At 35.8% G+C, this 27062-nt stretch overlaps 1 protein-coding gene across 1 annotated transcript in view; it reads right to left on the bottom strand.

Moving 5' to 3' along the window:
* Positions 1-27062, bottom strand: part of Tmeff1 (transmembrane protein with EGF like and two follistatin like domains 1) — a 90179-nt gene that overhangs the window by 26976 nt on the left and 36141 nt on the right. Inside the window, exons 4-5 of the mRNA XM_078047879.1 lie at positions 22089-22115; positions 18737-18833 (exon numbers count right to left, since the gene is read on the bottom strand). Of these exons, the coding sequence (XP_077904005.1) occupies positions 18737-18833; positions 22089-22115 (124 nt within the window). The remainder of the gene's footprint in view (positions 1-18736; positions 18834-22088; positions 22116-27062) is intronic.

Here is a 27062-nt window from a genome sequence, read left to right as displayed (position 1 = left end):
AATTACAACTTTTTTGTTTTGACCCACCTAAAGAGGGGGTGGGGGCGGGTCCGGGACTCAAAAAGCTACAATCCTCAGCATGAGGTTGCCTTACTCCAAGTGAGTTGCATGTTCCAATGGGACTTTTGAAAAACTAAAAAGAAAAGAAAAAGCACTGCCCTGGGCCATGGCATTGAAGAGAGGCAAGAAAACATTTCTCCTGGGAATTCAAAACCACAAACCAGACCTCACAAGGGTAATTACAATTTAAAATTCCATTTGGTTGTTCTGAAAAACCTCAAGCTCAGAATTTATTTTAAGAGGTCAAGAACTGGAAGGGGTCCTAGGCAAATAACAAAATAATGTTCTATTCTTCTCTGGAGAAACCCAACTTTCAATGATTCTCCACAGTTACAGAGAAAAATAAATTTTCTGAGAAAAATAAGCATTAATCGCTCACGTCCACACAAACAAAATAAATAACAAAATAAACACCATATAGCAGAACAAACTAATTTTCAAAAGAACCAAACAGAACTCCCATGAATAAACAATGTATTACTAAAAACAAAAAATGTGAAGGGCAGATTTAACAGCAGATTAGACAAATTAAAAGAGAATTAGTGAACTGAAAGACAGAGGAAATTGCTCAGACCAAAGTAGTCAAGGACATTGGACATACGAACAAAAGGTTAAGAGGCATAGAAAACAGTATAAAGAGCTCATAAAAATCCACAGTTGTATAGGCATTAAGAGAAATAAGAAGCAAAATATTTTTGGCAATTTCTCTTCAAACTATAAAACTTAAAAAAAAAATAGTAATCTAAGTTTCTAAAAAGCCCAACAAATCTAAAACAGAATTTTTTTTTAAAAAAAGAATCTACACACTGAATTATCATAGTGGAATTTTATACCAAAAGAAGAGAATATTTTAAAAGTGACCAGAGAGAGAGATAACCTTCAAAAAAAGTAAGAAGGAAAGCTACAACTGAATTTTAAAAGCAATACTGAGGCCAAATTATTTACAGTCAAAAGATAGTGAAATAATACCTGCAATGTGCTAGATAAAACAGATTTTTATATAAAGAGAAATGTCAATCTGTGGTGACACAAAAAAGTGGGAAAAGGCATGAATATGTGGGTAATGTTAACAAAACACAAAGACAATAATAGCACTCTGAGTAATTAGATCTTTTAAAACAGGAAATTAAATGCATTACAATGATAGTATACAAGAGAGGTTGAAATTAAAATGTTTAAATAAAACAGACATTAATGAACTTAATACTGTGCTAATTTGAACATACATGATAAGTTACTGAGATTATCTTGAAAAGCAGAATCTAATGTAAGGGTCCAGCGAACGTCGGAGGAAGAGATCACCAAGAGACCAGCTCATGCAACAGCAAAAGGGGATTTATTGAGGATCCAATCCAGCGCGCTGGGCTCCAGGCTCACTCAAGAAGGGAGAGCGGCCAAGAGCCCCAAGTAGGGGTTGAGTAGTGCTTAAGTACACATTTTTAGGGAGGGCAGGGACTTTACAATACATCATGGTCCCCTTTAACAAATCATCATATACCGAGGGAAAATCAAACAACAATTCCCAAACATGATTAGTACATTCATTGGCGGGAACAGGTCGGGCGGGAGTGATAAGTCAGTCCCAAGAAGGGGAGTTCATTCAAACTGATTGGTTTGGGCCCTGAATGCCTACATGCCAAACTGCACAGGGTCCAGGTTATTTAACAACTAAATGGTCAGTACCGGGCATTGTCTTAACTGCCTCAGGAATTTCAGGTTCTGTGTGCAGTTCAGAAACTTTACAATACCTAGTCCTTTACATTTTAACTCAGGCTTTGCAGCTTAGAAACTTTACCCTTTCACTATCATTTTGAAACTAATAGGGAAAATGATTTTTTTTTTTAGGCAAAAAAGGAGAAAAAGACAAAAGCACAAAATATTAGGAAAAAATCAAAATGCATCATTCATTATTCATGATATATTTAAAGAACTAATTTTTATAGTTAAAATTACAAAAATAGGCTAGGTAAAGAGTCAGAAGCCAGCTATATGATGCTTATAAGACACATGTTAAGATGTAATAATATTAAAAAATTGAAAATAAAAGCATAATTAGAAATACCACAGCTAGTACGGTTATATTAAATATCAGATATAAGAGACTTCAAGGCAAAAAGAATTAGGAGAAATAAAGACAGTTCCTTCATAAAGTGAAACATTATATTCACCAGAAAAATAATTATAAACATTTTAGAGTTAATTAAACAATGAACATTGATAAAATAACAATGAAATACCTCTCTAACTCATCAAATAGATAAAATATCAGTAAAACTGAAATCTCTGCAGGTGAATAATTTGTTGCTGAGATCTGCTTAAAATATTTCCCCCTAAAAAAAGAAGTGAAGAGGGGAAAAAAAGATGAAACAAAATTGGACTTTTTGAAGATGAGTGATAGATATATGGGGAAGGGTCCACTTCATCTTATTTTCCTTTTCTATGTCTTTGAAGACTTCTTTAACTTTTCATAAAATAAAAGTGTAAAAGGCAAAAAGTATAAAGATTTTAGGAGAGCAAACAAGAGACTGATTGACTTTGAAATAAAGAATGTCTCATACAGAATATAAACACAAGCTATAAACAAAAAATAATTACAGCCCATATAACCAAAAAAATTATCCATAATACATAAATATAAATCAGTTTTTAAAAGAAGATGTAATCAAAAGGGAATGGGGGAGGATAAGAGATAACCAGGAATAAAAGAAGCATTTAAGAAGAATGTATATGAAAAGATCTACTCATTAATAATTAAGAAAATGAAAATTAAAAATCACAAAGAAATGTATACAGACTCACCAAATTGGCAAAAATTGAGAACAAGGACAATAAGTGTTGACAAGGATAAGGAGCAGAGGTGGATTCCTACTCTCTACTGGTACAACCACATTGGAAAACAGGCATTACCATGAAGTAAGTAAGGTAAACATACTTGCTCAACAACTGCAGGGTCAGACAAGGCCCTTGAAATTCTCTTATACAATAAGATTATTCATGAGAACAAAAGACTGGAAACAATCTAAAAATCCATCTATAGTAAATGGACTGTAAAAGTATGTGGTACAAACAACTAAATTCAACAAGCAGTAAAAGTGAATGGGTCACAGCTATGTGCTTCAACATAAACAAATCTCAAAAAACCTAACACCGTGCTAAAAAGGTAAAAAAGAATGTAGTAATATGCTTCTTTTTATCCAAAATTTAACGTCGATCAAAGCCAAACACTATTTTATTAAGGGATCTATCTTAATATAAACATATTAAAACTATAAGGTAAAACTATAAAGATAACAAGGAAATTATTTACAGAATATTGGTGGGTGAGAGAAAAGAACAAGGAAGACCCTAATGTATTGATAAAATTTTATTTCTTGGCTTAGAAGGCAGGATTTACATCTAAGTCTGTTTTGTATATTAAACCAAACATAAATTTTCATACAGTTTTGAACATCTGCTATGTTTTACAATTAAAATCTTCAAGCACCAGAAAAAAATTTAGTTTATAAGAATAACTTATTATAACATTATATCAAAAGTTTAATTTCTAGAAAACAAGAGGAAAAAGAGGAGCCAGAGATCATAGTTCAAAGTCAGCTAACCAGCTAATCTGGTGAGTTCGAGATAAGAGAAAGGGGCAAAGGCAAATTGAAAAAATAACCAACTATGAGTGGGTGAAAACATACGTACAAATATTCAGGAGTTTAGAAAAGGAGTTTAGAAAGTCATTTATTCTAATCTTGCATCCCATGCAGGGCTCCCCTGAGCAATCTCTATAACTACACTGTCTAATAACCCCTGCCAAAGCATGTAGTGATGGGCAGCTGGATATCTCATCAAGGCAGGACATATTTCATGGTTGACTTAAGCTGTTCCCTGGGGCTAAGCCTCAAATCTGCATCCTAATGACTTTCATCCATTGACTCTGATTCTGGCCTCTGAATCTACATGTAAAAAGTATCTTCCAGGACTGCCCTTTAAATATTCAGAGATGATCATCATTTTGCACATAGATTTTCGATTCTCAGGACCAGATTTCCCAGATTATTCAGTGATTCATTGTTTGTTGTAGTGTCCAATTCCCACCATTCTGTTTACCCTCCACCTTCAGTATCTCATAATACATGAGGCAAGGACAAAATACTACCACAGTACACAGGAAAACTATTCCCTTAATTGTTCCTGATATGCTAGCTTTCCTGGTAACCACACAAATTTAGGCTCATTTTGAGGTTTTTCAAACATACTCAAATTTGTAAATATGGTCTGCAAAACATAACCACTCTACTTGGGAACTCAGAGATACATGTACCTCTGTCAGACTTTAGATTGTTTCAGTATATTCAATCTTTTGAGCTCCAGTTCTGTCATTTAACATCTCTCCTAGATTGATATATTTGTAATTTTGACAAGACTACCTCATAGTTTTATCTAAGTCATCAATAAAAGAACTGAACAGAAGAGGATAAAGACAGGGCCATATATCATGTCATTAGAAACCTAACGTCAACATTTCTAGAAAAATTAAGCCATTACTGAACATGTTTTAAGAAAAACTGAGGGCTGAGAGTGTGGTTCCATAGTAGAGGGCTTGCCTAGCATGTATAAGACCCTGGGTTCAAGCCCCAGCACCACAGTAAAAATAAATACATACATACATTCAAGTAGACATACATACAAATGAACAAAATGCTATTACCCAGCTAGAAATGTTACCTATTATTTGACCTGATGTACACCAAACCAATTTAGTGAATATCTTGCTTAGATTCAGAGATATTTATATTATATGTAAATATGGTCTGCAAAACATAACCACTCTACTTGGGAACTCAGAGATACATGTACCTCTGTCAGACTTTAGATTGAAGCTCAGCTATAATTAAAGCTCAGCTCTGATACAGTAAATCTTATTTCACCATCAAAAAAGAAAATGAGGGCTCAGGGTATAGCTCAGTGGTAGTGTTTGCCTAGCATATGTGAGGTCCTGGGTTCAATCCCAAGCATTGCAGGAAAAAGAAAAAGAAAAACAAGGCACAATTTGTTCTTGGTAACCCCATGCTGTTACCAGAAACTTCAGTATGTGCTCAGAAACAGAGCCAATAAAATGGAAGACTTGAAAGAAATGTAATGATGAAAGGTCACTGAGGTTCAAAGATCACGACTTGTGGAGCACCAAATTTAATAATAATGCTTTTTGTATTAAATGTCCAAAGGTCTTTCCCATTACTTGAACAAAGCTTGAAATACTAAGTCAATTATGAAACCTCCTGGCTTACAATTTACCAAGGAAAGGTCCCACTTCTCTTTTTTTGTTGTTTTTCTACTTTTCCAGTTTCTTCTCTTCAAGGATTAGTGTAAGTGGGGTGGGGGTGTCCACATGACAATGACTTGCATTTACAAACTTTCCTGAATCCTATAATACAATCCAAGATCAATATTTTTTAAAAAAATGATACTGCTACTAAAAATTGGGCTTCCTAAGATTCAATCTACTTTTTACACTAAGAGACAGTATTTCAGAGTGTCTATATGGGGTCTTAATATACACATACTAAGGTTTCATTTCTGAAATGCCACATTTGTAGCACGAATAAACATAACCTGATCTGTATATCGACTGTTATATTTTACAGAGTCCATGCTCATTTTCATTTAGAAAATAGTGAATTAATACATCAAAATAATACAAGGTTTCTAATTACCTCTCAAATCTCCAAAATTACTTTACTGAACATCAAGTCTAAAAATGTTTGTGCATTAAAGATTAATATTGCTGGGCGCAGTGGCACATATCTGTAAGCCCAGCGGCTCACGCCTATAAACCCAGCAGGAGCTCAGGAGGCTGAGGCAGGAGGAGGCTCATGAGTTCAAGGCCAGCCTCAGCAAAACTGCCAACTCAGTGAGACCCAGTCTCTAAATAAAATACAAAATAGGACTGGGGATGTGGCTCAGTGGTCAGTGCCTCTGAGTTCAATTCCAGGTATCCAAACCAAGTCTAATACCAACAATGGTTATTCTAGTGGCCTGTGAGCAGGCTGCTGTGAACTTGTAAAATGAGACTAACAGAAGAGAGGAGATTAAGCAAAGAAACGGACAAAATTAACTACAAAAAGCAATCTAGTAAAGTTAACAGATTTTTCTGGTAAATTCTTCAGAGAAAGGTAACCAAAGGAATGATGCAGAAAAGGAAAGTTCTTCTTTACTTTCAGTGTTGAAACTCTCCTTTTCTGCCTCAAGGAATGGGAAACTTTTAATGATACAATCAAGTAATTGAGGGAAGGGGATAAAACCAAAGGCTTTATGAAGTAAAACAAACTTCTTGTTTGTAGAAAATCAATGGAGAACATAGATAGAAACCCAAAATCAAGGGAAACCCTGAACAGAAAACCAAAAGGTGAAGAATATGGAGAAACAATGAAAGAAAAAGGAGTTTCAAAGATGTAACAGGGGAGAAAGAATAAAACTCAAACCAAAATAAAGGCATCAATATTTAAAAATATTGATGGGTGGTTTAAGGTGGGGGCTGGCAAACTACAGTCCAAGGCCTAGTTTCGTACACCTCTAAGCTAAAAATGAGTTTTATGTTTTTTAAAGGGGGTAGGTTTAACAGAGACTACATATGGGATGCAAAGCCTACAGGTTGTGCCATCTGACCCTTTACAAAACATCTGTCTGGCTTAAGAGTGAGTAGTAGGCAAAACTGGCGATGGCAATCCAATAGAAATGATGGCTAGTGAAAGGATGGCTAGTGAAAGAATCGCAGAATGATTTCAGGACCAACAAAGGGCTCTATAACAAAGAGAAGACACTGTCACTCTGGTAAGAAGAAACAATATGCACTTGTTTTAAAAAATGGCACTGTTGGGCTGGGAATGTGGCTCAGGCGGTAGCGCGCTCCTCTGGCATGCGTGCGGCCTGGGTTCGATCCTCAGCACCACATACCAACAAAGATGTTGTGTCTGCCGAGAACTAAAAAATAAATATTAAAAATTCTCTCTCTCTCTCCTCTCTCATTCTCTCTTTAAAAAAAAAAAATGGCACTGTTTGTAGTGGGCACTGAGCTCAGCGAGAAAAAGCCTTGAATAAAAGTGTGAGAAAGACTACTCCTGGGTGGGATGGCACCCCTGCGTCTCGTTCTAAGAACTGTGTGAACCAACCATCACCACTGCTTCCTATGGCATCTGAGGAAAGGTAATTAAATTGGCATCTTAAGTAAAGTCCAGCTCAGGGACACAATGAGCATGGAGGAAAATACTACTCTGCAGAGACCACAGATATTACTGATTGCGGTGATTACAGGTGTCTCCAGGCTAGCAACATTGGCAAAGAGCAGGATGCTCACAACACAGAAAGGTGCACTCAAGTGAAAAGAAATCACTCTAGTATAAATATGCCAGATCCAAAACATTTAACAACCATTTACCCTGCACCTACAGTGTGGGTATAGACTACAAATTATCAGTAGGGAAACTGAACATGAAAAAGTTTAAAAGCCCAAGATCAAAAGCCAATGATTGGCTGGGACTGTATTTTCTCTATGCATTACAATTGTGACCAAACACCTGAACATGAGAATCGCCAAATGGTTATATTAAGAAAAATCCTTCCCCTAACCTGCCTTATCTTTTCTCTCCAATCACCAGGTACACTCACCTCAGGGATTCTTCCCTTCTTCCCACAGTTTCCCCAGATGTCTATCTGATTCAATCCCTCACCTGTGTCTTCTCTCAAATTTTACAAGAATGGCTGAAAAGCAAATCACTGTTAGAAAAAAAACAATGGGAATAAAATCCAATGAAAACAGAAGGAAAAATATATATCAGCAGAAATAAAAATGGTTACAACAGAAAAGATCAATAATGTCTATTGAACAAAGATTCAAATCAACAAAGCAGGATGAAAAGAAAAAAGAAAAGGGAAGAGAAAAAAACACCGGAAAGGAATTAAAAATTCAATGAAGATTCCAATTTAAAAGATAATAAAATATTATCAAAAATCAACTTTATGGGCTGGTGATGTGGCTCAAGTGGTAGTGCGCTCGCCTGGCATGCGTGCGGCCCTGGTTAGATCCTCAGTACCACATACAAACAAAGATGTTGTGTCCGCCGAAAAAAAAATCAACTTTATTCTACCAAGCTTGAAAACCAACCTATGTGAAATGAGTAACTTTACAAATATATTATTATTTGACCAAATATATTTGACCAAAAGAAGAAACAGAGCACCGGTGCACACCTATAACCCCAACAGCTCAGGAGGCTGAGAAAGGAGATCAAAAGTTCAAAGACAGCCTCAGCAACTTAGCAGGATCCTAAGTAAGTTAGTGAGACTTTATCTCAAAAAATAAAAGGGGCAGGGGAGGTGGCTCAGCAGTTAAGCACCTCTGGGTTCAATCCTCAGTACCAAAAAAAAACAAAAAACAAAGAAGAAGAAATGAAATTGAATGGTACTACAGTCCTTAAAGAAATTAAATTAGTTGTTTTAAAAAGATTCCTTTGTTAAGCAACAGGCAGATGTGGATAGTGGGAATATGAGGTTAAGGCAATAATTTAATAAAGTGGGCCCACTGTGCTGATTCCCACATGCTTCCTTTTCTAAGAAGCAATTTACCTGCAACCCTGCCCCACCAAGGTGGACACGGTATGTCACATTCCTAAGGAAACTACCTGTTCACTGCAGGAAAAATGCAGGCCCAAGATAATGTTGATAGGAGGAACCCAAGTAACTCTGAAGGAGAAGACTTTTGTGACCGCATCCTGAAACTCTGGGAGGTAAGAATAGTTCCTCCTAACCATAAAAAATCCAGTTAGAACCAGTCAGCCTGGACCAAGGTGACCTGGCCTTGCCATGACAGTGGGGGCTTAAAAATCTGATGTCACTCTCCTGTCAGTCAAAAGTCAAGAGGTGGAGCTGGGAAGGACTTTCTGGAAACTTCTCTGGGATCCCCAATAAAATTGGAGTGCCGGAGAGGCATGTTGTCCCTCTCCTCTATGACAGAACCCACTCTCTCCTCCCATGAAAGTGTCCCCTTTTCCTTTTCCCTAGCCCTTCAATAAGCTCATTCCTATTACCAGTCAGAAGTCTTTCTGACATGATCACAAGAATCGGGGTTTGAAGAGGGGTCTTCGTGGTGCCTCAGTTTCTTGGAAGGCCACAGCTCCGTAACCCCATAAAGATAGATAGCATCAGGCCCAGGCAGTTTTTAAAAAACAATTCATGAACACATTCATTCCAATCATTCAATATGTAGATAAAATTTATTCTATCCTTACAAAAATCAACCAGAGACTAGAAAGAAATATTCCCTGATTCTTTTTAAAAGATCACATAATATTAAAAAATTAAAATTACAAATTATAACACTGAATAAAAGCAACTAAAAGACACCCATGAGTCCAAAAGTAGGAAAACAAAGAGTCATTACTATAGAATAAATAACATAGAAAAATAGGATGCTATAAAAAATGAGAACTCCGAAGAGAAATGAGCTTTTAGAAATTAAAAATTACAACAGAAATTAAAAACTCAAAAAGAAATGGAAAATAAAGCTGAGAAATATCTTTCAAATAGTACAATAACAATTTTGTAAAATAGAAATTAGGAGAAAAAAGATAGGCAAGTTAGAAGACTACTCTAGGATGTCCAACATCCCAAGAAGAGGAGAACCAGGAACAGAAAAAGAAAAATCATCAAAGAACTAATGGCTACAGGGATGTAACTCAGTCATGGAGCACTTGCCTAGCAAGTGCACAGCCCTGAGTTCAATCCCGTACTGAAGAACAACCAAAAAAAAAAAAAAAGAAGAAGAAGAAGAAGAAAGAAAGAAAAGGAGAGGAGAGGAAAAGAAAAAACTAATGAAAGAAAATTCCTAAAAACAGAAGTCAATTAAGGACCTAGAGAAGGGTATACTACTATGACATTTCATTACACTGAGGACCAAAAGATTTTCTATACTTCAGGAAAACAGATAGGGAAAAACCAAATTATACACAAAGAATCAGAAATCATAATGGCTTTAGACTTCAACAGCAACACAGAAGGAAAATAGAAATGCTTTCTCAATGCTGAAAAAAATTATCTCATCCAGAATCATGCTCTTGCCAAGTTATAATCAAGCATTAGTAGAACATAAACATGTTCACACATACAAAAACGCTTTCAAACATTTGGTCTCTAAATGTTTTTAAATTCTGTAACTTTTCTCAAGAAGCTACTAGAAGAGGTAATAAAATGGGAGGGTAAAAAAACAAAACACAGAATCCTATCACCCTAAGAGAGAAGTAAAGTAATTTCTGGGATGATACTTGTGTTACAATAGAGTCTGTTTTCCTAGTTCCTGGCATAGAGCTCTGAAAACCCTTGGAATTACCTGAGTGATAGAAGAATCTGACTTCAAGATTCTTCTAAGTGCTGGACCCAGGGTCTCTGGTATACAGGTATATTAGGTATACAGATATCCCTTAAATTGCATATATGTTTTAAACAATTCTGTAGCAATGTACATTTTATAATAAATTTAAATAAAATACAAAACTGAAGATGAATTGTGCTATGGTTACTTTTTAAAAAGAAAAGACAAAGAATATATGTACATATATGCTTGCAAATGCATAAAATCCTCCTAAGGCGATTAAACAAGAAAGATCACAATGACTGCCTCCGTGAAGACGAGTGAGTGCCTGGGAACAGGGTGGGAGAGAGACCTTTCACTGTACTAAAGGAACAAAGCTAAATGAATAAAGCTTTTCAATATCCAACTGTGAATTTCAATAGCATAAGTGCATACATACATAAGTAAATAAATGAATAAATGAAACTGCTTCTATTATTGAGCTTTATGATTTTGGCAAATCATAGCTCCAAGTTTTTAAAATAAGGAAAATGCCTTATAAAAATACTAACAGAATCAAGACTTCTAAAATGCCATTTGAAATATATCAAATACTGTGCACAACTGGAAGGTATTGTGATTACTGAAAAACATCCATACATTCTCCTCCCTTCCTTTCTTCTTATTCTACATAGAAAGTACCATTTTTTTCCCTCAGTTTATTTAGCAGTTAGGAAAACATTAACCTAAGCTAATTCATGCCGAACTATTTAGATTTAACAAACTTCTAATGAAGCCTGCAAAAAGTTCAATATAATACTAACTATCTCTTTTTCAATAATATCAAATTGTACTGAGCAGCTCTAAATGAGTAAAACCCAATTTTTAATTGTCACTAATTTAACAAAGACATATAAGGGAGCCTACCCCTAAGCTACAAACCTTATAGTAAGTTCACCCAATACAGAAATCAGCAAGACAAAGTGCCTGCCCTCAGGGAGCCTGGTCTGTTTAGTGAGGCCAACAGTATATAAAAAATGCCACACCAAAGTTATTTACCAAAACCAAGGAAGAACAAAGAATGTGGTCCTGATGACCACAGAAGAAAGCAAGATAGGCTTCCCCTTCTTGGATGTAAGTCATACTGCATCTAAGTCTAGAAGGAAAAGGAGTTGAATAAGCAAATAAAGAGGGATGATACTCCAGGCAAAGAAAACATCATGGCAAAGTGGCCAAATAGGTTACAGTGCATTAAGAAAACTGCAGGAGGTTGTGGGGATGTGGAATTTTACATTTTAAAAACAAATCTCAAAAGAAATCTTTACTGAGCAGGGAATAGCCCACACCAGTAATCTCAGAGACTCAGGAGACTGAGACAGCAGAGAATCTCAAATTCAAGGCCAGCCTGTGCAACTCAGTGAGACCCTATCTCAAATAAAAAAAAAAAAAATTTAAAAAGTGGACTGGGGATATAGCTGAGTGGTAAAGTGCCCTGGGTCAATCAATCCCCAGTACAAAAAGGAGAAGAAGCAGAAGAAGAAAAAAGAAATCTTTACTGGCATTTGTCATGAACTACAGAACTTATTTCTGGACAAAAGAACCTGTCATTACTAACAAACATCCAGATTATACTTTGGACAAAATAATGTTTAATAGTGTTTATTTTCTGTTCTCAGAAAAATACAAAATTATTTTTCCATTATAACCTAAGGGGCCACAGAAGGAAATCATTAAACCTAAATAATTTTAAAAGCCTATTATTATATGTATCTAGAATAATGCAATACTAAATAACAATTACTGTCACTTCTGATTAGAAAAAAATACAGCAGAAAGAATAGAAAATGATAGAGAAGGTACTGCTTTGGTTCTTTTTTTTTTTTTTAAGCATATAAAGCTTCCAAAAAGAAGGATATTTTGTAGGATACAAATGTGTTGCATTAGTTTTATTTTAAAAGGAAAGAATTTTGTTGGAACTTTCAGGCAGAGATTCATCAGACTGTAACACTGTCCAGGAATCTGTCAAAAACAGAAAATGGCACCACAAATGACAAAAATGCCCAGCAGGTGAATTAAGCTGCTTATCAATGCTGTCTGTTACACTGCATACCTATATGATTCTCAGATATTTATATTGCTGGGGGAGGGGGGAACAGCAGCTCCAAAGAGGAGATTACATCAAAGAGGCAGAACAGCAGAGCCCATTTCCATAAAGCGCACCACAAAGTTCAAAAGGAATAATTGGAGGGTTTTTATAACTCACCTGTACTGGTATTATGCCTGATGGTTCTACAGACTCCTCAAACCATTCCTGAGCAGGGATTTAGGTCAGGTATATAAAAGATACTGATGTGAAGGAGTCCTATGATTATGTGGCCCCACTGTCCAGAGAAACAGCTGGTGGCTATCTTGCAGCAATAACTTCCGCCTTGGACAGATTAGAAATACTGTTTAGAAAAAGTGGGGTATAGTACTAAGAACATATGGTTTAAGAAATATAAAGTGCTGGACGGGAGGAGCTCTTTTCAAGTTTCAAGACTTAGCAGAAAGTCTATTCACTATACTTCACCATGGACACAGTGGAATACTGAAACCCTTCTTCACAAGAGTCATATTTCTTGGAACACTACCTACCTACTTCTAAATATAAATCTGAAAGGTAAGTAGTTATGGATACAGCTGTTCTAAGCCTACAACACCACTGGAGAAACAGTATGCTTCAGGAAGGAACAGGGAGAAATCTCATAGAAACAAAAATAAAATAAATTATAAGTGAATGAAAATAATCACCAAGTGGACAAAAGTGATAAATTATGTGCAACAAAGTTCATGCACTTAGCTGGTTGCAGTGGCACACACCTGTAATCCCAGCAGCTTAGGAGGCTGAGGCAGAAGGATCCTGAGTTCAAAGCCAGCCTCAGGAACTTAATGGGGCCCTGAGTAACTTATCAAGACCCTGTCTCCAAATAAAAAATTAAAAAGGCTAGGGATGTGGCTCTGTGGTTGAGTGCCTCTAGGTTCAATTCCAGTACCCCTCCCCAACCCCCAAAAAAAGTTCATGCACTTGGCTCCTAAGAAACCATATAGTCTCATTTTACATTTATAACTTATTTCTACATTAGATGTAGTTATTACAAGTCTACAGTTTCCTATTCAAAGGCAGAAAAGCAAATAAAAAGTTGGGGGCATCTAGAGTCAGGTTCGCTAACAACACACACTGTCAACACCCAGAAGCAGCAACTATGAGTCTGACACAGTAGCAACACAAAATTATTTTTAAAAAACAGATGCGAGAATTCAAAACACAAAGCATAGTGGCTTCAGTACAGTAATGAAACAACCACACCAGGAGCCTCTGAGAACATCACCATATTACACATATGTACTTGATGCAATGGGTGCTCGGTCCTCCTGTTTAATAGGAAGGCATTCAAGCTCTCCTGAACTTACCTTAACCTATAAAATCAAGATAATACTTCTCTACCTACCTACCTGACAGCAAGATTTGGAGGGGACCATGAAAAAAATGCTCTGAGAACTATAATACACTTTACAAATTTTAACATTAAGCAAGTTCAAGATCAGCCTCAGCAACTTAGTGAGAAACTGTCTCAAAAAATAAAAAGGGGTGGGGAATTAGCTCAGTGGTATATGTTCCTAGGCTTAACCCCAAGTACAAAAGAAAAGAATATGTTAAAATGTAACCAAGTGTGGTGGTGTACACCCATAATCCCAGTGACTCAGAAGGCTGAGGCAGGAGGATCACAAGGTTCAAGGCCCATCTCAGTGAGACCTTGTTCTAAAAGTAAAAAACAAAAAGGACTGAGGATGTAGCTCAGTGGTAATGCATCCCTGGGTTCAATCCATAACACCCCTGCCAAAAATTGTACATATTCATATATATGTATATTAGAATATGATATATTTAATAAGGCAAGAAAGCACATAATATATTTAAATCAAATTTCATTAAAATAGCTAAATGAAAAACATGGTATTAGTCTTTTTTGGTACACACGATAGTAGAGTGTATTTTGAAATATTTTACATACATGGAATATAACTTATTCTAATTAGGACCACATTCTTATGGTTGTACATGATGAGCGGCACTACTCTTAATAACAAAAAATTAATTTACATGGCACCCAAAATGCTGAAGTTTTTTAAAACTTAATTATTAAGGACAAAAACTTTAAATCAAGAGGAAAGATATAAGTTTCTCTTTGGAAACTAGATGGGTTATATAGCTTTTCTTCTGATAGGAAGAATATTTCTTTTTCAAAATGAGAAAATACAAAACATTTTTAGTGGATGTACCCATATACAAAAATCTAGCCGGGCACAATGGTGCACACCTATAATTTCAACAGCTTGGATGGCTGAGGCAGGAAGATCACAAGTTCAAAGCCAGCCTCAGCAACTTAGCATCTCAAAATAAAAAATAAAAGGGGCTGAGAATGTGGCTCAGTGGTTAAGTGCCCCTGGGTTCAATCCCCAGTACCAAAAAAAAAAAATCATATGCAAAAATCTAACATGATGTGTGTGTGTATACACGCATACACACACACACACACCCTAATGTAATTACATTCTAGAGCACTATTTTATAAACCATTGGTGATAATCACTAGTGGATTATGAAGTCAATTTAGTGGATCACTATGACCTTTTTTATCTTGCATGGTACTAGGGATCAAACCCAAGACCTTGAGCATACCAGCCAAATACTCTACTACTAAGCTACATCCTCAGCTCTTTTTATTTTATTTTGAGACAGGGTCTAAATAAGTTGTCCAGGCTGACCTCAAACCTCAATTCTCCTACCTCAGCCTCCTAAGTAGTTGGGATTACAAGTGTGTACCAGGGAGACCGTTTTCTACAAACATTTTTCAAGAAAATAGGAAAGGAAATATTCAAGTGCACCGTATTTAATAACGGTATCAATCCACAGAACATTGTTGTTCTTAACACATTTTAGCACTATGTGTATATGTACAAAAGTGCTGGGTAATAAGGTCAATGCCTTTCTTACATGAGGCATAGTCAAAAAGTCTGAAAGTCATTTGGATTCTAGATGGCAGCTGAGGACTATGAAAAGCGATAGTTCTTAGAATGACCAGGAGATAGGAAGTTAAAAACCTCACAGCTAGGACCAGGTCAGCTGGATGGAGAGGAGGGCAATGTTATTTTTAAAAATTTTTCAGGCATTCTGGTACTTGCTATTCATCCTCATTCCAGCCCCCATTCCCTATGCTTGTGTTCTACAGCACAGCAGAGTGACTAAGTGCTTAATAATCTATTATATATATCACAAAGAATTAGAAGAGGGGAGCTTAAGGCTCCAAATATAAAAAATGCTAAGGAGACAGGAACGCTAATTACCCTGATTTGATCAATACACACTGCGTCCATTTACTTAAGTATTATACTACACCCCATAAATATGCACAATTATTACGCATTAATTTAAAGTGAGCAATTTTTTTAAAAAAAAAGAGAGCGAGATCACTAACTGGCTACTCACTACTGGGGGAGTAGAAGAGGAAGACAAAAGTCAAGAGTGATGCAGTGTGAGGAGGTTTCAATCTACCATTGCTGGCTTTGAAGATGGAAGGGACCACAAACCAAAACATAAGGGCTGCTTCTAGAAGCTAGAAAGATTAAAGGCACAGATTCTCCCTGAGAGCCTTAAGAAAAGAATGTAGTGCTGCTGACACTTTGATCCCAGCTCAGAGACCAACCTGTGTCAGATTTCTACTCTACAGAACTGTAAAGCAATAATGCAGTTATTTTAAGCCAAAACACACAAAGCAACCCCCTGCCAAAAAAAAAAAAAAAATTTATCAAGAAGCTACCTTGAAGAAAGAAAGAAGCATTCTTTTCAGTAATGAAAAAAAAAAAAGACAACTTATGCAAATGAGGTCCAAAAAAACATTGTCCTAAGTTTGTAAAAGATAGGAGAATCCACTCCATCAAAACTCTGGTTTTAGTCCTATTTCCTCATCTGTAAAATAAGAAGATCAAGCTAAAAGATCCTACCCAACCTTAATAATGACTCTGATGGCATTTATAATAATTCATGACAAGAGTGCTTAGTTTATAATAATAAAAAAATTTTAAAACAAAAAGTTTGCCTTTTTATATGACAATAAATAACATCTTAAGTAATAGGTTTACATATGAATATTTGAGTCTTAATGGCTAATGTCGTATTTCTGCACACCTAAAAAGTCTAGCTAGCTAGTTAAAAATTATCCTTAGGTGATGATGTTACTTTTCACTTGGTGCCAATCATGGATAGCACAATGAAAGTACCTTGAAGGAGTTATATAACCTCCATATATCTTTCTTGTTGCTACGATTCATTTAAAAGTTAAATTTTTAAAAATGATTGTTGAGATATATTTACATTGTTAAATTAACTGCAATCAAAATGTTTTATAGACTAAAAGGTTCAATGTTCTTAAAATTTCCTTTTAAGATACAAAAGGAAATTCTATAGTAGAATTTAGTTTCATCCTTTATTTTCTAGATGAAGGTATCAATTACTTCCTCAAGCTTTTTTTACTACTGTGTGGTTTTAACTGCGATCCCAGTCTCTGTGCTCCTTCCCTGATGGTAAGACCTATATGGTCCTTACTATCAGTAAGCCTTTCCTGGTCTATGCCCACTCCCTTGTACTTAGGGCCTGCATGTACAAGAATGAGAGCTACAGTTCTAAGATACGCAGAACTTAATGTATGTGATATTTTAAGCCAAAACACATATATTATTAGTACCTAAAACAGAGTTGCTCTGATTAAAAATATAATACATTTTATGAGGCATTTATTCACATAAAGATGTGTATTCTGTCATACAGATATCATATTTGGGGCTACCTTTGCAACGAGCTGGAATCTGTTTTACTTCTAAGTAAAAGACCTCTAGCTCCTTCCATTTAGGAATGAAAAATGACAGCAGAGAAATACATAAAATAAGGCTGAATAGAGGTACTGTCAAAGGAATAAAAACAGACCAACAGAGCCAGCCAATCAATCATTGATAGCTATACTGTAGACTGCATACACACACACATACACACACATGGGTGTTTCATCATGCCATGAGTATAAATCAAGAGGAAGATATCTTTCATCTTTTCTTTCTTTTCATTCTAAAAGTCCATATTGCCCATCATCTCTCTTGCTCTACTGGCTATTATCTGCTTGGAAAAATTTCTCCCAAATCAAATCACTCTGGTTGAACTGAGCAGACACAGGCCAGTCCAAATGATCCAAGGACAGACAGAAATAGAGTAAATTCAGGTCTTACTGAATTTACTTCTCACTTCACTTGCTTATCTTTTGCCAAGTTTCACCTACACTGAACTATCAGGCATTTAATTTTACCAAATGCCATCAAAATAGTTGATGTTTGTACCATAAATACTGAAAATGGAATGATCTTGATTTTTAATACTCCCTTTGAACATTAATGCTAATTAGATCTAATTACTACTATTTTGTGAAAGGCACGCAAGGGCTAAATAAAAGATGGGACTGGAAAATACACACCAAAAATATGTAAAAGTAAGGAAAAGAAAGTGCAAATCTCTGTAAAATAAGCATTTTGAAATATGCATTAAGGGGAAATGGAGGAAGTGAACAAGATCCATTTGTGCAATCAGGTCTTAAAGTCAGCAAACTTTTAAAATCAAACAAGCATAAAGCAGGCACTGTAGGAAAATGAAAGAAGGATGAAACTGGAAACAAGTGAACAGAATACTGATGAAAGGGAAACCAAACATGACTGTTGATAAATGTCTACACTATCACTATTCTACCAGAGAACCCCTATCTTCCAGGGAGTAAGTGGGAAACTGGACAATGCTTCTAGTCATTTTGTTCAGCCATAGTGAAGGCTGATCATGAAAAAACAAAAATGTCAGCGGGGATTTGTAGAAACAATTTTTTACTTAACACACTGAAAATATGAAAAGATTTCTGTATAAAACTGAAGAGAAGAAAAAGAGAAGTTGTTTTGTTATAGATACTAATTAAAAGTGTAATAAGATAATTCAAAATTGCAGGTTGGGTATAAAATTAGCAGCTAGTATAAAATTATCAATGAAAAAAAACCACAGGTAATATCCAAAAACTATAAATGGATTTTCTGTCTAAAATATAACAAACTTATTTACATATCATATCAACTTAAGAGAAAAGTCATTAAGACTAGCATTAAACTTAACAAATACATAAAGCACAAAATACACAGAACCAGGCAAATGATACCTTTCTGTAAATATAGTCATGCTGAGGACCAACCTCTAAGTTTATCCCTTTCCCTCAGTCAACTCACCCAACATTTTCTGCATCTTCATCACACTCAGCTTTATATTTGCAAGGTCCACACTTGGAGTGTTTTCTGTGAGCTTCTGCCCCTGACCCTTCCTCTTCTGTTTAAAAAGAGAAATTAAACTTTCAACCAAAAGTTGGGATCCTTTCCAGATACATTTCATGTTTTCATTACCCATTATCCTGTTTCTGGGGAAAAAATAGCCCCAGCTCTTGCAAAGAGTCACTTCCAAAATCTATCAATGCTGTTAATAATGAATACAATATAACCTGTAACACAAGTATTGTTGCTAGCAAAATAGATTTGGTAACGAATTGCTTTTAAAAGAATTATCATGTGGGCTGGAATTGTGGCTCAGTGGTACAGTGCTTGCCTAGCATGAGTGAGGCACTGGGCTCGATTCTCAGCACCACATATAAATAAATAAAATAAAGTCCACTGACAACTAAAAAAATATTTTTTAAAAAATTACCATGTGGGCTGGGGCTGTAGCTCAATGGCAGAGGGCTTGCCTAGCATGTGTGAGGCACTGAGTTCAATCCTTAGCACCACATACAAATAAACAAAACAAAGGCATGGTGTCCATGTACAACTAAAAAAATTAAAAAAAAATTACCGTGTAACACTGAGTAAGAGAGAGAATTAAAAAGTAATTCTGGGTTTCATTCCTAACATACAACCCCCCAAAAGGCAATAAATTCAGTTCTGTAATTACCCTTCTATTGAAATAAATCTGTATAATGCTGGTTAGCAGAACAATGCTCGAAGACCACAGAATTTAATTTCCACCCTTTTCCTCACATTAGTTTCATACCTGCCTTTCTAACTACATAAAAAACCAATTCCAGAATTAAAACAAATATCTGTCTCCAAATTTTGAAAAGGAAAGGGGTCTTTTTATAAAGGACCTTTTCCCTTTGCCTACTTGGTCCCTTGGCACCTATGACCCAGCACAAAAAATAGCAGAAATACTAGCACTCAGCTCACGTCCCATACTTGAGGAGATCGTACATGCATGGGTCTCAACCTCAGTGGATCCATATCATGATAATCTCAGACTAGGCAGGGAATCAGCACTGAGGCCAATTTAACAATTTCAGTTCACTCAAGAGGTTTCTCAATTTTGTTCAGGAAAGAATACAATTCAAATGATATCAATCGGTAATTAAGGTTTAAAAGGAAGCCAGGAATTGTGGTGCATGCCTGTGATCCCACCTGCTTGAGAGGTTGAGGCAGGAGGATGGCAAGTTCAAAGTCCAGCCTGGGCAACTCAAAATAAAACTTAAAAAAGGTCTGGGGGTGTGACTCAGTGGCAGAGTGCTTGCTGGGCAGGCACAAGGCCCTGGGAGAGAGGAAAAAAAGAAAGGAAGAATAGAAAGAACAGAAAAAGGAGGAAGGGAGAAATTTTTAAAGGAAATACCATGCTAAGTATAAATACTTGTAGTCTTCCAATTTGGTGTGTTTGCCTGCACTCTAAGTAGAAATATTTCCAGGAAGATTTCAGAGATCACAATCCTAAGTAATTCTGAGGATTCAAAACATTATGAAATACTAGTGCCACCAATAGCTCACTAAGATTTATATATTAATTTGAGTAAACTACTAATCTTTCTAATTCATACTCCTAAAAAGGACCAACTTACCTCCTTAGAATAAAATATCCAATACCATTTCATATTAGCAATTCCTGAAAACTATTCTCACTTCTTTTATCACAGGAACAAGAACAACTTTTTTGACTGAATATCTGACCACGGGATCTAGACCTGATCTCTTAAAATCCTTTCTAGCTCTAAGATCTAGAAGTCATGGGCTGATCCTTCACACATTATAAAGCTTCTACTTGAATATGTCCATTTATCTAGCTGTGCGCAGGGGCACACACCTGTAACCTACCCCAGCAGCTCAGGAGGCTGAGACAGGAGGTTTGGGAGTTCAAAGCCAGCCCTAACAACTTAGCAAGGCACTAAGCAACTTGGAGAGACCCTGTCTCTAAAAATACAAAAAAAGGTTAGGGATTTGGCTCAGTGTTGAGTGTCCCTGAGTTCAATCCCAAAAAAGTAAAAATAAAAATAAATCAAATTCATAGTTCAACAGCTTTAATCACCTCCTTTTTGGCCGAAGCTGCTATTCTTGAACTTCTTCATGAATTTTAGAAATCTATGAAATACAGAGTAAGGTGTAGTTTGGAATAGGGTTTCATGTGGTGTTGAATGATCATAACTTGAAAGAATATTTAATTTTGTTAACTAACTCATGCAAATTTTCCCAGCATGAGTGTTCTTTTACTGTATCCTCATAGTACTTCAAACATTATTTTTCATACAATAGATAGAATTAAAACCTCACTAGACTATGTAATAGTTTAGTCATTCTTGTTTAATTTTCTTTGTTGCTGACCTTTATTTATTTATATGGGGTGCTGAGAATCGAACCTAGTGCCTCACATACACTAAGCAAGTGCTCTACCACTGAGCTACAACTCCAGCCCCTAGGTTTAGTCATTTTTAATTCTGACCATTTAAATTCTATTAGTTGCTACTGTCAAATATTAATTTGCTCATATATTTGTAAAATAAAAATTAAAACATTAGAAAATTTTAAGGGTTTAAACTCTAAATTTCACTGGAAGTATTCTATTAGTTCTCTCTTTTCTATACAAAACTCACTCTGAGTATTATGACCCTGTACCTTAAAAATTCCTAATGATAGAGCTGGGCGCAGTGACACATGCCTGTAATCCCAGTGGTTCAGGAGGCTGAGGCAAGAGCCCTGTGAGTTCAGAGCCAGCCTTAGCAACTCAGAGAGGCCCTAAGCCACTTGGCAACACCCCGTCTCTAAACAAAATATATAAAAGGGCTGAGGATATGGCTCAGCATGAAGCACCCATGGGTTCAATCCCTGGTACACACTCCCCCCAAAAAATTCCTTATAATCAAAATTTTGGAAGCAAGGAGTAGGAGAGAGTCACAAATACTCTGACCCAAGCTAAACTCCTTTGTGTGGATGATCTCAAGAGGAAGTAATTTTGTGCAGCCTCAATTTAACAGGGGCTACAGCATTTTCCTCTTAGTCTGACAACACACCTTCAGAGAAAAATGCATGAACTAGGGAATGGCTGGGGCCAAGGGCCATACAGTGGTGAGGGATAATGGCTAAGGGGCAAATGGTTTCGTTCTAGATACGAAATGTTCTAAAGTTAATTGTAGTGAAATGTACAACTCTGAATATACTAAAAGTCACCAAGTTGTACACTTAAAACAGGTGAATCAAGTGGCATCTGATTACATCTCAAAGCAGTTAAAAAGAAAAGTACAACAAAACAAATACCCTTTAAGAAGTACTTAAAGCTTACCTCCTTCTCCAGATCCAGAACCATTATCTGAAAAGAGAAACAATAAATATAAACACTTTTACTGGAAATTTAATGCTTTCAAATAGTAAAATTTCTTTCAAAAAATTAAAACTAATATTCATTATCATAACAGTCCCTTTCTTATATTTTGCTATCAGTTTTTTGCTATCTAACATATTTTATGCCTCTCTCACATGTGACTTGGATACATAATTATCTATAGCTCAAATTTTTTTAACCCATTCAGAAAATGTCCAGGTACAACAGAGTGAAGACCAATAAATATTATAAATAGTTAAATATAAATAACTAATTTTAATTCACTCGTTTAAAAGGTGAAAGAATATTTAATTTTGTTAAAGCTTGAGAGGAATAATGAAAAAGCTGCTTCATCAAAAAGGCAGGAAAAGAGTTTTGAGTCTTGCTCCATAAATCTTCTTAATGAAATCTGTGGGTAACGAACAAAAGCCAACAGGTAGTGAGAGGAGAGGAAAGCCCAGAGGTTTGGAAGAAAAGCAGCTCAGGGCTGAGTGTTTCATATTTCTGATGAAATTAACTATTACTTCTAGAAAATCTTATCAGGAGGAATCTCAGAAAATAGCCAATCTAAAATGAAATTAGTGTAAAATATGTATTTTATAATGCTAAAAGAACCAATATACAACAAAATCACATTGAAAAGTAGGTACCACTATGGCATAATCAGCATGGAGTTGTTAAAAACACACACACATACACACACACACACACAGGAGAGAATGTAAGTGAAAAATATCGCACAGCACTCTATAAGAGAGAGAATACCCTTATTCTAGACAATCTATACTTCAAATAGTTCTCTGGAGTGAAAGACAACACCCAGCTCCCTTCCCTTCAATCTCCTTTAGACAACAAATTACAAGATATGGTAAAAATAGGAAAAATGAGAAAAACATAGATTGTATGCAGTACTGATTGCAAAATTTTCATGGGCTTTTTGTGGACATGTCTTCAGTTGAGTTCAATTTTGATTAATTAGCCATAAAATGACATCTTCCCTAAGTGATGAGGAAAAGAAAGAGTAAAGCAACAGGAAAAAAAAAAAAGGAAGGGAATTAATTGAACATTGTTCTTAGACAAAATTTTCTTAGGAAAACACTTCCTTATTCCTTCTATTCCATATCCACCAACTGGTGCATATTCAGTCCCAGACACCATGACACATGCTCGGAATAAAATGATAAATAAGACATGTTCCCAGTGCATGAGATACTTACTCCCAACTCTTTTTCAACCCATGTCTAATTTTAATAAATATAAAAATATCATGCCTTCCTTGGTCATTTCAAATTTCTAAATAAACACTATGACTACTCATAATGAAGTAGAATAATTCTAGATTACATCTGTAGTCAATACACACACCTTCTCCAGCCCACACCACTCCATCCTAACCCTGAGATTATGTTATACCTCCCTAGGCAGGACAATAGTATCCTGAGGTTGAAATCACTGATCTGGCTGGAAGCAGACATGTAAGATAAATAAAATACAGTATGTTATATGCGTAGATATATATAAAGTGTGAACAAACAGAATAGAGATGTCACAAAAGAAAGATTTCAGAGAAAAGGCTTAAGCTGGCCACACTAACCTGCGCTGGACCCAGTCTTAGAGCAGGCCCAGGTCCATCCCGCCACCTGCAGACACCCAATGGACCTGCAGCACAAGACCACCTCTTCCAACCAGCAAACCACTGTGAGAGCTCAGACTCAGCCCAGATCCGCCCACAAGAACATAGACCCAGGCCCACAGTAGGTCCAAGTCTGCCACCCCCACCTCCACCTGGGAGCCCAAGCCTAACCCACTTCCATCTTGGGACACTGCACACATCACCATAGCCATCCCCATGCAGTAGCCTCTACTTTTTGACGACAGGGCCTAGGTAGAAGCAGCTGCATCTCAGAGCAGGCATCCCAAAAACAGTGTAAGGCTCACCCTTTCAGCCCCATCTGTGTAAAACATTGCATCCATCTTGGGACACCTCCACCATTATCTCAAGTAACCTTGGCTACTGCCACCGCCACCTTTAATTGCAGTAGCACACACTGAGGGACACCAGCAGGGTATGGAAGCCTAACATTAAGGTGAGGTGTAGACAATCTGCACAGACACTATAAGAATATAGAGTAGAAACTGAAATATCTCAGATCCTCATTGCAAGAAAAGAAGACAAGTAGACTATATAAAAAAAAGGGGAGGAAAGTGCCCCCAAACAAACCAGGATACTATAATAACAGAACCCAAGCACAGCGAAGTTGATAAAATGCCAGAAAAGGAGTTCAGAATATTCATAATTAAAATGATCTCTGAATTAAAGAACGACCTAAATGAGCAAATACAGGCAAAAATTGATCACTCCAACAAAGAGATAAGACAGCAAATACAGGCAATCATTGATAACACCAATAAACAGATAAGGGAGCAAATACAGGCATCCATTGATCATACCAACAAAGAGATAAGGGAGCAAATATAGGTAGCAAAAGATTACTCTTCAAGAAAGGGATGGGATTCTAAAAAAAAGAAAAGAAAAAGAAAAATCAGCAATCCTTGAAATGAAGTAAACAATAAACCAAATTAAAAAAAAACTCAATAGAAAGCATAACCAACAGATTAGATCACCTGGAAGACAGAACATCAGATAATAAAGACAAAGTATACAATCTGGAAAATAAAGTTGACCACACAAGATGGTAAGGAAAGATGGTAAGGAAACATGAACAGAACATCCAAGAATTATGGGACAGCATCAAAAGACCAAATCTAAGAGTTATTGGGATACAGGAAGGCGCAGAGTTTCAAACCAAAGGAATGCATAATCTCATCAATGAAATAATATCAGAAAATTTCCAAACATGAAGAATGAATTGGAAAACCAAATACAAGAGGGTTACAGGACACCAAATGTACAAAATTACAACAGATCTATACCAAGGCACATTATAATGAAAATGCCTAGTTCAGAATATTCAGAATAAGGATAGAATCTTACAAGCTGCAGGAAGAACAATTCTTATCTCAGCAGATTTTTCAACCAAGACACTCAAAACCAGGAAATCATGGACAACATATACCAAGCTCTGAAAGAAAATGGATGCCAACCAAGAATCTTATATCCAGCAAAATTAAGCTTTAGATTTGATGATGAAATAAAAACTGTCCATGATAAACAAAAGTTAAAAGAATTTACAGCTAGAAAGCCTGCACTACAGAACATCCTCAGCAAAATATTCCAAGAAGAAGAAATAAAAAACAATGATAAAAATCAGCAGAGGAAGGGATTACACTAAAGGAAAATCTAATCAGAGGAGAAACCAAGTCACCTTAAATATCAAAAATAAATAAAAATGGCTGAGAGTACAAATCATGTCTCAATAATAACCCTGAATGTTAATAACCTAAATTCACCAATCAAAAGACCCAGATTAGCAGATTGATTTTTAAAAAGACCCAAAATATGCTGCCTCCAAGAGACTCATAAGAAAACACATCAACAGACTGAAGATGAAAGGTTGGGAAAAATCATACCACTCACATGGAATGCAAAAGTAAGCAGGGGTTTCCATCATCATATCAAATAAAGTAGACTTCAAATAAAGTAGCTAAAGTTAATTTAAAGGACTAAAGAAGGACACTACATACTGCTCAAGGGAACCATACCCCAACAAGACTTAACAATTATAAATATATATGCCCCAAACAATGGAGCATCTATATTCAACAAACACTTTTCAAATGCAAGAGTCAAACAGACCACAACACAATAATTCTGGGTGACTTTAACACACTTCTTTCACCACTGGAGAGATCTTCCAAACAAAAGCTGAACAAAGAAACTACAGAACTCACTAATACATCAATAACTTAGACTTAACTGACATATATAGACTATTTCATCCTTAAACAAGCAAATACACTTTCTTCTAAGCAGCACATGGATCCTTCTCTAAAATAGACCATATATTATGCCACAAAGCAACGCTTAGCAAATATAAAAAAGTAGAGATACTACCCTGGGTTCTATCAGATCATAATGGATTGAAATTAGAAATCAATGATAAAATAAGAAATAAAAGCTACTCTAACGCCTGGAGACTAAATAACATGCTACTGAATGAACAATGGGTTGCAAGAAGGCATCAAGGAGGAGACCAAAAAATTTTTAGAGGTGAATGAGAACACAGATAAAATATATCTAAATCTCTGGGACACTATGAAGGCAGTTCTAAAAGGAAAGTTCACTGCATGGAGTTTATTCCTTAAAAGAAGAAAAAGTCAACAAATAAATGACTTAACATTACATCTCAAAGCCCTAGAAAAAGAAAAACAAATCAACACCAAAAGCAGAAGATAGAAAATAATTAAAATCAAACTTAAAATCAATGAAATTGAAACAAAAAAATTGAAAAATTTGACAAAACAAAAAGTTGGTTCATTGAAAAAAATACATAAAATTTACAGACCCTTAGCTATGTTAACAAAGAGAAAGAGAGAAAACAAGTCATTAACATACATGATGAAAAAGGAAATATTAAAACAGACTCTACAAAAATAAAGAAGATAATCAGAAATTATTTTGAAAACTTGTACTCCAATATAAAAGAAAACACTGAAGGCATCGACAAATTTCTAGAGTCGTATTTTGCCCAAACTGAATCCGGATGAGATACACAAATTTAAACAGATCAACTTCAAGTGATGAAATAGAAGACACCATCAGAAGCCTACCAATCAAGAAAAGCCCAGACCAGATGGATACATAGCCAAGTTCTACAAAACCTTTAAAGAAGAACTAATGCCAATACTCTTCAATTTATTTCAGAAAATAGAAAAAAGACTTCCAAATTCATTCTATGAAGCCAATACCACCCTGATTCCAAAATCAGGCAAAGATACATCAAAAAAAGAAAACTTCAGACCAATATCTTTAAT

The sequence above is a fragment of the Ictidomys tridecemlineatus genome, chromosome 4 (assembly GCF_052094955.1).
Source record: "Ictidomys tridecemlineatus isolate mIctTri1 chromosome 4, mIctTri1.hap1, whole genome shotgun sequence".
NCBI classification, from domain to species: Eukaryota; Metazoa; Chordata; class Mammalia; order Rodentia; family Sciuridae; genus Ictidomys; species Ictidomys tridecemlineatus.
Note: the sequence above shows the minus strand (reverse complement) of the source record. Positions and strands in the feature narration are given on the sequence as shown.